Here is a 17142-nt window from a genome sequence, read left to right as displayed (position 1 = left end):
GGTTGCGAGGCGTGGGCTATGGATAGAGTTGTGTGCAGGAGGATGGATGTGCTGGAAATGAGATGTTTAAGGACAACATGTGGTGTGAGGTGGTTTGACCACGTAAGTAATAACAGGGTAAGAGAGATGTGTGGTAATAAAAAGAGTGTGGTTGAGAGAGCAGAAGAGGGTGTTTTGAAATGGTTTGGTCACATGGAGGGAATGAGTGAGGAAAGATTGACCAAGAGGATATATGTGTCAGAGGTGGAGGGAACGAGGAGAAGTGGGAGACTAAATTGGAGGTGGAAAGATGTAGTGAAAAAGATTTTGAGTGATCGGGGCCTGAACATGCAGGAGGGTGAAAGGCATGCAAGGAATAGAGTGAATTGGAATGATGTGGTATACCGGGGTTGACGTGCTGTCGATGGATTGAACCAGGGCAAGTGAAGCGTCTGGGGTAAACCATGGAAAGTTCTGTGGGGCCTAGATGTGGAAAGGGAGCTGTGGTTTCGGTGCATTATTACATGACAGCTAGAGACTGAGTGTGAACGAATGGGGCCTTTGTTGTCTTTTCTAGCGCTACCTCGCACACACGAGGGGGGAGGGGGTTGTTATTTCATGTGTGGCGAGGTAGCGATGGGAATGAATAAAGGCAGACAGTATGAATTATGTACGTGTTTGTATATGTATATGTCTGTGTGTGTATATATATGTATACGTTGAGATGTACAGGTATGTACATTTGCGTGTGTGGATTGTATATATATACATGTGTTCCTATGAGTCCACAGGAAAAATGAAACACGAAAAGTTCCCAAGTGCACTTTCGTGTAATAATCACATCATCAGGGGAGAAAAAAGAGAGGAATATAACAGTCAGTTGATATACATTGAAGAGACGAAGCTAGGACGCCATTTGGTAAACATGTTTACCAAAGGAAGGAACAGAGAAGGGGGCTGGATGAGGATGTTTCCTCAGAGGCCCAGTCCTCTGTTCTTAACGCTACCTCACTGACGTGGGAAATGGCGAATAGTATGAAAGAAAGAAAGAATATATATATATATATATATATATATATATATATATATATATATATATATATATATATATATATATATTCTATATATATATATATATATATATATATATATATATATATATATATATATATATATATATATATTTTTTTTTTTTTTTTCATACTATTTGCTATCTCCTGCATTAGCAAGGTAGCATTAAGAACAGAGGACTGAGCCTTTGAGGGAACATCCTCACTTGGCCCCCTTCTCTGTTCCTTCTTTTGGAAAATGAAAAACGAGAGGGGAGGGTTTCCAGCCCCCCACTCCCTTCCCTTTTAGTCGCCTTCTACGACACGCAGGGAATACATGGGAAGAATTCTTTCTCCCCATCCCCAGGGATAATATATATATATATATATATATATATATATATATTTTTTTTTTTTTTTTTTATACTTTGTCGCTGTCTCCCGCGTTTGCGAGGTAGCGCAAGGAAACAGACGAAAGAAATGGCCCAACCCCCCCCATACACATGTATATACATACGTCCACACACGCAAATATACATACCTACACAGCTTTCCATGGTTTACCCCAGACGCTTCACATGCCTTGATTCAATCCACTGACAGCACGTCAACCCCGGTATACCACATCGCTCCAATTCACTCTATTCCTTGCCCTCCTTTCACCCTCCTGCATGTTCAGGCCCCGATCACACAAAATCTTTTTCACTCCATCTTTCCACCTCCAATTTGGTCTCCCTCTTCTCCTCATTCCCTCCACCTCCGACACATATATCCTCTTGGTCAATCTTTCCTTACTCATTCTCTCCATGTGCCCAAACCACTTCAAAACACCCTCTTCTGCTCTCTCAACCACACTCTTTTTATTTCCACACATCTCTCTTACCCTTACGTTACTCACTCGATCAAACCACCTCACACCACACATTGTCCTCAAACATCTCATTTCCAGCACATCCATCCTCCTGCGCACAACTCTATCCATAGCCCACGCCTCGCAACAATACAACATTGTTGGAACCACTATTCCTTCAAACATACCCATTTTTGCTTTCCGAGATAATGTTCTCGACTTCCACACATTCTTCAAGGCCCCCAGGATTTTCGCCCCCTCCCCCACCCTATGATCCACTTCTGCTTCCATGGTTCCATCCGCTGCCAGATCCACTCCCAGATATCTAAAACACTTCACTTCCTCCAGTTTTTCTCCATTCAAACTCACCTCCCAATTGACTTGACCCTCAACCCTACTGTACCTAATAACCTTGCTCTTATTCACATTTACTCTTAACTTTCTTCTTCCACACACTTTACCAAACTCAGTCACCAGCTTCTGCAGTTTCTCACATGAATCAGCCACCAGCGCTGTATCATCAGCGAACAACAACTGACTCACTTCCCAAGCTCTCTCATCCCCAACAGACTTCATACTTGCCCCTCTTTCCAAAACTCTTGCATTTACCTCCCTAACAACCCCATCCATAAACAAATTAAACAGCCATGGAGACATCACACACCCCTGCCGCAAACCTACATTCACTGAGAACCAATCACTTTCCTCTCTTCCTACACGTACACATGCCTTACATCCTCGATAAAAACTTTTCACTGCTTCTAACAACTTTCCTCCCACACCATATATTCTTAATACCTTCCACATATATATTCCATATATATATAAACTCTGCCTCAAGCTCATACTAGGTGTTCTTTAACATCACAATTGCCACCTCACAAATTAATAACATTATGTTGTATACTATGAAAAGGCAACCAATGTTGATGTAGTAATGATAAATGCACCTGAAATAAAGCCAAATATTTGAGTGGAAACTTTACATCCAAAAGAGCTCCCTAAAATTTTTTAAATTCAGTTTTGGGAGAGTTGATTATCACCACATTTGATTCAGATAAATTCTAAGTGAATTTGATGCTAGATGATAACTTTAATTGAGAAACTTTCCTGAGATTCTATTATTTGCAGGGCGAGAAGTGGTTAACAAGGCAAATGACGGAGGAGATCATTGTCACATTGGCGCCACTGCTGGAAAACAACCAGCCATCACCAGAGATCTGCCACTTCTTCAGCCAGCACTGCACAGACAACCCTCGCTCCTGCCTTGTCATTGACATGTTCACACCTATTATCAAGAGGATACTGAAACACAATGTGGTGAGCCTGTGCAAGAGTATCTTGAGATAAATAAATTAATTTCATTCATATAGACCATGTCTTCTTATATATGTATATATAAGAGGTAGCACTAAGAAAAGACAACAAAGGCCACATTCACTCACACTCAGTCTCTAGCTGTCATGTATAAAGCACCAAAACCACAGCTCCCTTTCCACATCCAGGGCCCACAAAACTTTCCATGGTTTACCCCAGATGCTTCACATGCACTGGTTCAATCCACTGACAGCACATCGACCCTAGTATACCACATCATTCCAATTCACTCTATTCCTTGTATGCCTTTCACCCTCCTGCATGTTCAGGCACCAATCGCTCAAAATCTTTTTCACTCCATCTTTCCCTCCACCTCTGACACATATATCCTCTTTGTCAATCTTTCCTCACTCATTCTCCCCATGTGACCAAACCATTTCAATACACCCTCTTCTGCTCTCTCAACCACACTCTTTTTATTACCACACATCTCTCTTACCCTTTCATTACTTACTCGATCAAATCACCTCAAACCACACATTGTCCTCAAACATCTCATTTCCAACACATCCACCCTTCTCCACACAACCCTATATATAGCCCATATCACGCAACCATATAACGTTGTTGGAACCACTATTTCTTCAAACATACACACTTTTCCTTTCCGAGATAATGTTCTCACCTTCCACACATTTTTTAATGCTCCCAGAACTTTCGCCCTCTCCCCCAACCTGTGACTCACTTCCGCTTCCATGGTTCCATCCGCTGCCAAAGCCACTCCCAGATATCTAAAACACTTTACTTCCTCCAGTTTTCCCTGTTCTAACATACCTCCCAGTTGGCTTGTCCCTCAACCCTACTGTACCTAATAACCTTGCTCTTATTCACATTTACTCTCAGCTTTCTTCTGTCACACACTTTACCAAACTCAGTCACCAGCATATGCAGTTTCTCACCTGAATCAGCCACCAGCACTGTATCATCAGCGAAAAACAACTGACTCAATTCCCAAGCCCACTCATCCACAACAGACTGCATACTTGCCCCTCTTTCCAAAACTCTTGCATTCACCTCCCTAACAACCCCATCCATAAACAAATTAAACAACCATGGAAACATCAGGCACCTCTGCTGCAAACTGACATTTACTGAGAATCAATCACTTTCCTTTCTTCTTACTCATACACATGCCTTACATCCTCAATAAAAACTTTTCACTGCGTCCAGCAATTTGCCTCCCACACCATATACTCTTAATACCTTCCACAAAGTATCTCTATCAACTTTATCATATGCCTTCTCCAGATTCATAAATGCTACATACAAAATCCATTTGTTTTTCTAAGTATTTCTCACATAAATTCTTCAAAGCAAACACCTGATCCATACATCCTCTACCACTTCTGAAACCACACTGCTCTTCCCCAGTCTGATGTTCTGTACATGCCTTCACCCTCTCAGTCAATACCCTCCCATATAATTTCCCAGGAATACTCAACAAACTTATACCTCTGTAATTTGAACACTCACCTTTATCCCCTTTGCCTTTATACAATGTCACTATGCATGCATTCTGCCAATCCAAAGGCACTTCACCATGAGCCACACATACACTGAATATACTCGCCAACCACTCAACAACACAGTCACCCCCTTTTTTAAAAAATTCCACTGCAATACCATCCAAACCCACCACCTTGCCGGCTTTCATCTTCCACAAAGCTTTTACTACCTCTTCTCTGTTTACCAAACCATTCTCCCTGACCCTCTCACTTCGCACACCACCTTGACCAAAACACCCTATATCTCCCACCCTATCATCTAACACATTCAGCAAACCTTCAAAATACTCACTCCATCTCCTTAAATCACCACTAATTGTTATTACCTTCCCATTAGCCCCCTTCACTGATGTTCCCATTCGTTCTCTTGTCTTACGCACTTTATTTACCTCCTTCCAAAACATCTTTTAATTCTCCCTAAAATATAATAATACTATCTCACCCCAACTCTCAATTGCCCTCTTTTTCACCTCTTGCACCTTTCTCTTGACTTCCTGCCTCTTTCTTTTATACATCTCCCAATCAATTGCACTATTTCCCTGCAAAAATCGTCCTAATGTCTCTCTTTTCTCTCACAAATAATCTTACTTCTTCATCCCACCACTCACTACCCTTTCTAATCTGCCCACCTCCTATGCCTCTCATGCCACAAGCATCTTTTGCACAAGCCATCACTGCTTCCCTAAATACATCCCATTCCTCCCCCATTCCCCTTACTTCCTTTGCTCTCACCTTTTCCATTCTGTACTTAGTCTCTCCTGGTACTTCCTCACACAAGTCTCCTTCCCAAGCTCATGTACTCACGTACACCCAAGCTCACGTACCCAACATTCTCTCTTCTTTTCTGAAAACCTCTAGAAATCTTCACTTTCGCCTCCACAAGATAATGATCAGACACCTCCAGGTGCACCTCTCAGAACATTAATATCCAAAGTCTCTCTTTCACGTGCCTATCAATTTACACATAATCAAATAACACTCTATAGCCATCTCTCCTACTTACATACATATACTTATGTATATCTCTCTTTTTAAACCAGGTATTCCCAATCACCAGTCCTTTTTCAGCACACAAATCTACAAGCTGTTCACCATTTCCATTTACAACACTGAACAATAGATGTACACCAATTATTCCCTCAACTGCCACATTACTCACCTTTGCATTCAAATCACCCATCACTATAAACCGGTCTCGTGCATCAAAACTATTAACACACTCACTCAGCTGCTCCCAAAACGCTTGCCTCTCATGATCTTTCTTCTCATGCCCAGATGCATAGGCCCCAATAATCACCCATCTCTCCCCATCCACTTTCAGTTTTACCCATATCAATCTAGAGTTTACTTTCTTATACTCTATCACATACTCCCACCACTCCTGTTTCAGGAGTAGTGCTACTCCTTCCTTTGCTCATGTCCTCTCACCAACCCCTGACTTTACTCCCAAAACATTCCCAAACCACTCTTCCCCTTTACCCTTTAGCTTCATTTCACTCAGTGCCAAAGCATCCAGGTTCCTTTACTAGAACATACTACCTATCTCTACTTTTTTCTCATCTTGGTTACATTCACACACATTTAGACGCCCTAATCTGAGCCTTCGAGGAGGATGGGCACTCCCCACGTCACTCCTTCTTCTGTTTCCCCTTTTAGAAAGTTAAAATACAAGAAGGAGAGGGTTTCTAGCCCCCCCGCTCCCGTCTCCTTTAGTCGCCTTCTATGACACGCGGGGAATGCTCAGGAAGTATTCTCTCTCCCCTATCCCCAGGGGATATATATATATGTTTATTTATTTATGATTTTTTGCTTTGTCGCTGTCTCCCGCATTAGCGAGGTAGCGCAAGGAAACAGACAAAAGAATGGCGCAACGCACCCACATACACATGTATATACATACATGTCCACACATACAAATATACATACCTATACATCTCAACGTATACATATATATACACACACAGACATATACATATATGCACATGTACATAATTCATACAGTCTGCCCTTATTCATTCCCATCACCACCCCGCCACACATGAAATAACAACCCTCTCCCCCCTCATGTGTGCGAGGTAGCGCTAGGAAAAGACAACAAAGGCCACATTCGTTCACACTCAGCCTCTAGCTGTCATGTAATAATGCACCGAAACCACAGCTCCCTTTCCACATCCACGCCCCACAGAACTTTCCATGGTTTACCCCAGACGCTTCACATGCCCTGGTTCGATCCACTGACAGCTCGTCGACCCCGGTATATCACATCATTCCAATTCACTCTATTCCTTGCATGCCTTTCACTCTCCTGCATGTTCAGGCCCCGATCACCCAAAATCTTTTCCACTCCATCTTTCCACCTCCAATTTGGTCTCCCACTTCTCCCTGTTCCCTCCACCTCTGACACATATATCCTCTTGGTCAATCTTTCCTCACTCATTCTCTCCATATGACCAAACCATTTCAAAACACCCTCTTCTGCTCTCTCAACCACACTCTTTTTATTACCACACATCTCTCTTACCCTATTATTACTTACTTGATCAAACCACCTCACACCACCCACATATTGTCCTCAAACATCTCATTTCCAGAACATCCACCCTCCTCCGCACAACTCTATCTATAGCCCATGCCTCACAACCATATAACATTGTTAGAACCACTTTTCCTTCAACCATGCCCATTTTGCTTTCCGAGATAATGTTCTCGACTTCCACACATTCTTCAACGCTCCCAGAACTTTCGCCCCCTCCCCCACCCTATGATTCACTTCCCCTTCCATGGTTCCATCTGCTGCCAAATCCACTCCCAGATATCTAAAACAGTTCACTTCCTCCAGTTTTTCTCCATTCAAACTTACCTCCCAATTGACTTGTCTCTCAACCCTACTGTACCTAATAACCTTGCTGTTATTAACATTTACTCTCAACTTTCTTCTTTCACACACTTTACCAAACTCAGTCACCAGCTTCTGCAGTTTCTCACACGAATCAGCCACCAGCACTGTATCATCAGTGAACAACAACTGACTCACTTTCCAAGGTCTCTCATCCACAACAGACTGCATACTTGCCCCTCTTTCCAAACCTCATGCATTCACCTCCCTAACAACCCCATCCATAAACAAATTAGACAGCCATAGAGATATTACACACCCCTGCCGCAAACCAGACATATCACACACCCCTGCCGCAAACCTAAATTCACTGAGAACCAATCACTTTCCTCTCTTCCTACACATACACATGCATTACATCCTCGATGAAAACTTTTCACTGCTTCTAACAACTTGCCTCCCACACCATATATTCTTAATACCTTCCATAGAGCATCTCTATCAACTCTATCATATGCCTTCTCCAGATCCATAAATGCTACATACAAATCTATTTATTTTTCTAAGTATTTCTCACATACATTCTTCAAAGCAAACACCTGATCCACACATCCTCTACCACTACTGAAACCACACTACTCTTCCCCAATCTGATGCTCTGTACATGCCTTCACCCTCTCAATCAATACCCTCCCATATAATTTACCAGGAATACTCAACAAACTTATACCTCTGTAATTCGAGCACTCACTTTTATCCCCTTTACCTTTGTACAATGGCACTATGCAAGCATTCTGCCAATCCTCAGGCACCTCACCATGGGTCATACATACATTAAATAACCTTACCAACCACTCAACAATACAGTCACCCCCTTTTTTAATAAAATCCACTGCAATACCATCCAAACCCGCTGCCTTTCCGGCTTTCATCTTCCACAAAGCTTTTACTACCTCTTCTCTGTTTACCAAATCATTCTCCGTAACCCTCTCACTTTGCACACCACCTCAACCAAAACACCCTATATCTGCCACTCTATCATCAAACACATTCAACAAACCTTCAAAATACTCACTCCATCTCCTTCTCACATCACCACTACTTGTTATCACCTCCTCATTAGCCTCCTTCACTGAAGTTCCCATTTGTTCCCTTGTCTTATGCCCTTTATTTACCTCTGTCCAAAACATCTTTTTATTCTCCCTAAAATTTAATGATAATCTCTCACCCCAACTCTCATTTGCCCTCTTTTTCACCTCTTGCACCTTTCTCTTGACCTCCTGCCTCTTTCTTTTATACATCTCCCACTCATTTGCATTATTTCCCTGCAAAAATCGTCCAAATGCCTCTCTCTTCACTCTCACTAATAATCTTACTTCTTCATCCACCACTCACTACCCTTTCTAATCTGCCCACCTCCCACGCTTCTCATGCCACAAGCATCTTTTGCCCAAGCCATCACTGCTTCCCTAAATACATCCCACTCATCCCCCACTCCCCTTACCTCCTTTGTTCTCACCTTTTTCCATTCTGTAGTTAGTCTCTCCTGGTACTTCCTCACACAAGTCTCCTTCCCAAGTTCACTTACTCTCACCACTCTTTTCACCCCAACATTCTCTCTTCTTTTCTGAAAACCTCTACAAATCTTCACCTACACCTCCACAAGATAATGATCAGACATCCCTCCAGTTGCACCTCTCAGCACATTAACATCCAAAAGTCTCTCTTTCGCGTGCCTATCAATTAACACGTAATCCAATAATGCTCTTTGGCCATCTCTCTTACTTACATACGTATACTTATGTATATCTCTCTTTTTAAACCAAGTATTCCCAATCACCAGTCCTTTTTCCGCACATAAATCTACAAGCTTTTCACCATTTCCATTTACAACACTGAACAGCCCATGCACACCAATTGTTCCCTCAACTGCCACATTACTCACCTTTGCATTCAAATCACCCATCTCTATAACCCGGTCTCGTGCATCAAAACTACTAACACACTCACTCAGCTGCTCCAAAAACACTTGCCTCTCATGATCTTTCTTCTCATGCCCAGGTGCATATGCACCAATAATCACCCATCTCTCTCCATCCACTTTCAGTTTTACCCATATCAATCTAGAGTTTACTTTCTTACACTCTATCACATACTCCCACCAATCCTGTTTCAGGAGTAGTGCTACTCCTTCCCTTGCTCTTGTCCTCTCACTAACCCCTGACTTTACTCCCAAGACATTCCCAAACCACTCTTCCCCTTCACCCTTGAGCTTCGTTTCACTCAGAGCCAAAACATCCAAATTCCTTTCCTCAGACATACCACCTATCTCTCCTTTTTTCTCATCTTGGTTACATCCACACACATTTAGACACCCCAATCTGAGCCTTCGAGGAGGATGAGCACTCACAGCGTGACTCCTTCTTCTGCTTCTCCTTTTAGAAATTTAAAATACAAGGAGGGGAGGGTTTCCAGCCCCCCCCCCCGCTTCCATCCCCTTTAGTCGCTTTCTATGACACGTGAGGAATGAGGAATGCATGGGAAGTATTCTTTCTCCCCTATCCCCAAAGTGAGAGTGTTAGGGAAAATGATTTGGTAAACATAGAAGAGGTAGTAAAATCTTTGTGGAAGATGAAAGCCGGCAAGGCAGCGGGTTTCGGTGGTATTATAGTGGAATTTATTAAAAAAGGGGGTGACTGTATTGCTGACTGGTTGATAAGGTTATTTAATGTATGTATGTCTCCTGGTGAGATGCCTGAGGATTAGCGGAATACTTGCATGGTGCCATAGTACAAAGGCAAAGGGGATAAAAGTGAGTGCTCAAATTACAGAGGTATAAGTTTGTTGAGTATTCCGGGGAAATCATATGGGAGGGTATTGATCAAGAGGGTGAAGGCATGTACAGAGCATCCGATTGGGGAAGAGCAGTGTGGTTTCAGAAGTGGTAGAGGATGTGTGGATCAGGTGTTTGCTTTGAAGAATGTATGTGAGAAATACATAGAAAAGCAAATGGATTTGTATGTAGCATTTATGGATCTGGAGAAGGCATATGATAGAGTTGATAGAGATGCTCTTGGAAGGTGTTAAGAATATATGGTGTGGGAGGCAAGTTGTTAAAAGCAGTGAAAAGTTTTTATCGAGGATGTAAGGCATGTGTATGTGTAGGAAGAGAGGAATTGATTGGTTCTCAGTGAATGTAGGTTTGCAGCAGAGGTGTATGATGTCTCCATGGTTGTTTAATTTGTTTATGGATGGGGTTGTTAGGGAGGTGAATGCAAGAGTTTTGGAAAGAGGGGCAAGTATGCAGTCTGTTGGGGATGAGAGAGCTTGGTGGATGTGCTGGATATTTGATGTTTGAGGACAATATGTCGTTTGAGACGAATTGATCGAGTAAGTAGTAATAGGGTAAGAGAGATGTGTGGTAATAAAAAGAGTGTGGTTGAGAGAGCAGAAGAGGGTGTTTTGAAATGGTTTGGTCACATGGAGAGGAAAGATTGACCAAGAGGATATATGTGTCAGAGGTGGAGGGAACGAGAAGTGGGAGACCAAATTGGAGGTGGAAAGATGGAGTGAAAAAGATTTTGAGTGATCGGGGCCTGAACATGCAGGAGAGTGAAAGGCATGCAAGGAATAGAGTGAATTGGAATGATGTGATATACCGGGGTCGACGAGCTGTCAGTGGATCGAACCAGGGCATGTGAAGTGTCTGGGGTAAACCATGGAAAGTTCTGTGGGGCCTGGATGTGGAAAGGGAGCTGTGGTTTCGGTGCATTATTACATGACAGCTAGAGACTGAGTGTGAACAAATGTGGCCTTTGTTGTCTTTTCCTAGTGCTACCTCGTGCACATGAGGGGAGGGGGTTGTTATTTCATGTGTGGCAGGGTGGCAATGGGAATGAATAAAGGCAGACAGTATGAATTATGTACACATATATATATGTATATGTCTGTGTGATTGGTTCTCAGTGAATGTAGGTTTGCAGCAGGGGTGTGTGATGTCTCCATGGTTGTTTAATTTGTTTATGGATGGGGTTGTTAGGGAGGTGAATGCAAGAGTTTTGGAAAGAGGGGCAAGTATGAAGTCTGTTGGGGATGAGAGAGCTTGGGAAGTGAGTCAGTTGTTGTTCGCTGATGATACAGCGCTGGTGGCTGATTCATGTGAGAAACTGCAGAAGCTGGTGACTGAGTTTGGTAAAGTGTGTGAAAGAAGAAAGTTAAGAGTAAATATGAATAAGAGCAAGGTTATTAGGTACAGTAGGGTTGAGGGTCAAGTCAAATGGGAGGTAAGTTTGAATGGAGAAAAACTGGAGGAAGTAAAGTGTTTTAGATATCTGGGAGTGGATCTGGCAGCGGATGGAACCATGGAAGCGGAAGTGGATCATAGGGTGGGGGAGGGGGCGAAAATCCTGGGAGCCTTGAAGAATGTGTGGAAGTCGAGAACATTATCTCGGAAAGCAAAACTGGGTATGTTTGAAGGAATAGTGGTTCCAACAATGTTGTATGGTTGCGAGGCGTGGGCTATTGATAGAGTTGTGCGCAGGAGGATGGATGTGCTGGAAATGAGATGTTTGAGGACAATGTGTGGTGTGAGGTGGTTTGATCGAGTAAGTAACGTAAGGGTAAGAGAGATGTGTGGAAATAAAAAGAGCGTGGTTGAGAGAGCAGAAGAGGGTGTTTTGAAATGGTTTGGGCACATGGAGAGAATGAGTGAGGAAAGATTGACCAAGAGGATATATGTGTCGGAGGTGGAGGGAACGAGGAGAAGTGGGAGACCAAATTGGAGGTGGAAAGATGGAGTGAAAAAGATTTTGTGTGATCGGGGCCTGAACATGAAGGAGGGTGAAAGGAGGGCAAGGAATAGAGTGAATTGGATCGATGTGGTATACCGGGGTTGACGTGCTGTCAGAAGATTGAATCAGGGCATGTGAAGCGTCTGGGGTAAACCATGGAAAGCTGTGTAGGTATGTATATTTGCGTGTGTGGACGTATGTATATACATGTGTATGGGGGTGGGTTGGGCCAGTTCTTTCATCTGTTTCCTTGCGCTACCTCACAAACGTGGGAGACAGCGACAAAGCAAAAAAAAAAAAAAAAAAAGTCTGTGTGTGTATATATATGTATTTGGTGAGATGTATAGGTATGTATATTTGCGTGTGTGGACGTGTATGTATATACATGTGTATGTGGGTGGGTTGGGCCATTTCTTTCGTCTGTTTCCTTTCGCTACCTCGCTAACGCGGGAGACAGCAACAAAGCAAAATAGAAAAAAAAATCTTTTTCTTTCATACTATTCGCCATCTCCCGCATTAGTGAGGTTGCGTTAAGAACAGAGGACTTTCCTCTCTTCCTACATGTACACATGCCTTACATCCTCGATAAAAACTTTTCACTGCTTCTAACAACTTGCCTCCCACACCATATATTCTTAATACCTTCCACAGAGCATCTCTATCAACTCTATCATATGCCTTCTCCAGATCCATAAATGCTACATACAAATCCATTTGCTTTTCTAAGTATTTCTCACATACATTCTTCAAAGCAAACACCTGATCCACACATCCTCTACCACTTCTGAAACCACACTGCTCTTCCCCAATCTGATGCTCTGTACATGCCTTCACCCTCTCAATCAATACCCTCCCATATAATTTACCAGGAATACCCAACAAACTTATACCTCTGTAATTTGAGCACTCACTCTTATCCTCTTTGCCTTTGTACAATGGCACTATGCACGCATTCCGCCAATCCTCAGGCACCTCACCATGAGTCATACATACATTAAATAACCTTACCAACTAGTCAACAATACAGTCACCCCCTTTTTTGATAAATTCCACTGCAATACCATCCAAACCTGCTGCCTTGCCGGCTTTCATCTTCCGCAAAGCTTTTACTACCTCTTCTCTGTTTACCAAATCATTTTCCCCAACCCTCTCACTTTGCACACCACCTCGACCAAAACACCCTATATCTGCCACTCTATCATCAAACACATTCAACAAACCTTCAAAATACTCACTCCATCTCCTTCTCACATCACCACTACTTGTTATCACCTCCCCATTAACGCCCTTCACTGAAGTTCCCATTTGCTCCCTTGTCTTACGCACTTTATTTACCTCCTTCCAGAACATCTTTTTATTCTCCCTAAAATTTTATGATACTCTCTCACCCCAACTCTCATTTGCCCTCTTTTTCACCTCTTGCACCTTTCTCTTGACCTCCTGTCTCTTTCTTTTATACATCTCCCACTCAATTGCATTTTTTCCCTGCAAAAATCGTCCAAATGCCTCTCTCTTCTCTTTCACTAATAATCTTACTTCTTCATCCCACCACTCACTACCCTTTCTAATCAACCCACCTCTCACGCTTCTCATGCCACAAGCATCTTTTGTGCAATCCATCACTGATTCCCTAAATACATCCCATTCCTCCCCCACTCCCCTTACTTCCATTATTCTCACCTTTTTCCATTCTGTACTCAGTCTCTCCTGGTACTTCCTCACACAAGTCTCCTTCCCAAGCTCTCTTACTCTCACCACCCTCTTCACCCCAACATTCACTCTTCTTTTCTGAAAACCCATACAAATCTTCACCTTAGCCTCCACAAGATAATGATCAGACATCCCTCCAGTTGCACCTCTCAGCACATTTACATCCAAAAGTGTCTCTTTCGCGCGCCTGTCAATTAACATGTAATCCAATAAAGCTCTCTGGCCATCTCTCCTACTTACATACGTATACTTTTGTATATCTCGCTTTTTAAACCAGGTACTCCCAATCACCAGTCCTTTTTCAGCACATAAATCTACAAGCTCTTCACCATTTCCATTTACAACACTGAACACCCCATGTATACCAATTATTCCCTCAACTGCCACATTACTCACCTTTGCATTCAAATCACCCATCACTATAACCCGGTCGCGTGCATCAAAACCACTAACACACTCATTCAGCTGCTCCCAAAACACTTGCCTCTCATGATCTTTCTTCTCATGCCCAGGTGCATATGCACCAATAATCACCCATCTCTCTCCATCAACTTTCAGTTTTACCCATATTAATCGAGAATTTACTTTCTTACATTCTATCACATACTCCCACAACTCTTGTTTCAGGAGTACTGCTACTCCTTCCCTTGCTCTTGTCCTCTCACTAACCCCTGACTTTACTCCCAAGACATTCCCAAACCACTCTTCCCCTTTACCCTTGAGCTTCGTTTCACTCAGAGCCAAAACATCCAGGTTCCTTTCCTCAAACATACTACCTATCTCTCCTTTTTTCACATCTTGGTTACATCCACACACATTTAGACACCCCAACCTGATACTACCTATCTCTCCTTTTTTCACATCTTGGTTACATCCACACACATTTAGACACCCCAACCTGAGTCTACGGGGAGGATGAGCACTCCCCGCGTGACTCCTTCTGTTTCCCATTTTTTTTAGAAAGTTAAAAATACAATGAGGGGAGGATTTCTGGACCCCGCTCCCGTTGCCTCTAGTCGCCTTCTACGACATGTGAGGAATACGTGGGAAGTATTCTTTCACCCCTATCCCCAGAGATAATATATATATATATATACATACACACACATATACACATATATACACACATACACACATATACACACATATATATATATATATATATATATATATATATATATATATACATATGAAAAATGTAAGAAATAATTTAGAAAACTGAAACTTCTATCTTGAAATGAAATTAAAAAAAAAATATATATATATATATATATATATATATATATATATATATATATATATATATATATATATATATATATATATGTATATATATATATATATATATATAATTATCCCTAGGGATAGGTTATCCCTGGGGATAGGTTAACCCTGGGGATAGGGGAGAAAGAATACTTCCCACGTGTTCCCTGCGTGTCGTAGAAGGCGGCTAAAAGGGGAAGGAGCGGGTGGCTGGAAATCCTCCCCTCTCTCTTTTTTTTTTTTTCTTTTTTTTTTTTTTCCAAAGGAAGGAACAGAGAAGGGGGCCTGGTGAGGATATTCCCTCAAAGGCCCAGTCCTCTGTTCTTAACGCTACCTCGCTAATGCGGGAAATGGCGAATAGTATGAATGAAAAAAATGAAATATATATATAATATAAGATAGGGGATTAAGAATACTTCCCACGTATTCCCCGCGTGTCGTAGAAGGCGACTAAAAGGGGAGGGAGTGGGGGGGCTGGAAATCCTCCCCTCTCTTTTTTTTCTTTTTTTTTTTTTTTTTTTTCATAAAGAAGGAACAGAGGGGGCCAGGTGAGGATATTCCAAAAAAGAGGATGTGTGGATCAGGTGTTTGCTTTGAAGAATGTATGCGAGAAATACTTAGAAAAGCAAATGGATTTGTATGTAGCATTTATGGATCTGGAGAAGGCATATGATAGAGTTGATAGAGATGCTCTGTGGAAGGTATTAAGAATATATGGTGTGGGAGGCAAGTTGTTAGAAGCAGTGAAAAGTTTTTATCGAGGATGTAAGGCATGTGTACGTGTAGGAAGAGAGGAAAGTGATTGGTTCTCAGTGAATGTAGGTTTGCGGCAGGGGTGTGTGATGTCTCCATGGTTGTTTAATTTGTTTATGGATGGGGTTGTTAGGGAGGTGAATGCAAGAGTTTTGGAAAGAGGGGCAAGTATGAAGTCTGTTGGGGATGAGAGAGCTTGGGAAGTGAGTCAGTAGTTGTTTGCTGATGATACAGCGCTGGTGGCTGATTCATTTGAGAAACTGCAGAAGCTGGTGACTGAATTTGGTAATGTGTGAGAAAGAAGAAAGTTAAGAGTAAATGTGAATAAGAACAAGGTAATTAGTTACAGTAGGGTTGAGGGTCAAGTCAATTGGGAGGTAAGTTTGAATGGAGAAAAACTGGAGGAAGTAAAGTGTTTTAGATATCTGGGAGTGGATCTGGCAGCAGATGGAACCATGGAAGCGGAAGTGGATCATAGGGTGGGGGAGGGGGCGAAAATCCTGGGAGCCTTGAAGAATGTGTGGAAGTCGAGAACATTATCTCGGAAAGCAAAAATGGGTATGTTTGAAGGAATAGTGGTTCCAACAATGTTGTATGGTTGCGAGGCGTGGGCTATGGATAGAGTTGTGTGCAGGAGGATGGATGTGCTGGAAATGAGATGTTTGAGGACAATGTGTGGTGTGAGGTGGTTTGATCGAGTAAGTAACGTAAGAGTAAGAGAGATGTGTGGAAATAAAAAGAGCGTGGTTGAGAGAGCAGAAGAGGGTGTTTTGAAATGGTTTGGGCACATGGAGAGAATGAGTGAGGAAAGATTGACCAAGAGGATATATGTGTCAGAGGTGGAGGAAACGAGGAGAAGTGGGAGACCAAATTGGAGGTGGAAAGATGGAGTGAAAAAGATTTTTTGTGATCAGGGCATGCAGGAGGGTGAAAGGAGGGCAAGGAATAGAGTGAATTGGATGGATGTGGTATACCGGGGTTGACGTGCTGTCAGTGGATTGAATCAGGGCATGTGAAGCATCTGGGATAA

The 17142-nt window shown here is 42.4% G+C and overlaps 1 protein-coding gene across 1 annotated transcript in view; it reads left to right on the top strand.

Annotated features, from left to right (window-relative positions):
* LOC139750831 (C-Maf-inducing protein-like) overlaps window positions 1–17142 on the top strand; it is a 342875-nt gene that overhangs the window by 263856 nt on the left and 61877 nt on the right. Inside the window, exon 6 of the mRNA XM_071665605.1 lies at window positions 3010–3198. Coding sequence (XP_071521706.1) covers window positions 3034–3198 — 165 coding nt within the window. The 5' untranslated portion in view covers window positions 3010–3033. The remainder of the gene's footprint in view (window positions 1–3009; window positions 3199–17142) is intronic.

Source organism: Panulirus ornatus, chromosome 10 (genome assembly GCF_036320965.1).
Source record: "Panulirus ornatus isolate Po-2019 chromosome 10, ASM3632096v1, whole genome shotgun sequence".
Lineage (NCBI taxonomy): Eukaryota > Metazoa > Arthropoda > Malacostraca > Decapoda > Palinuridae > Panulirus > Panulirus ornatus.
This window is presented reverse-complemented; position numbering and strand designations above follow the sequence as displayed.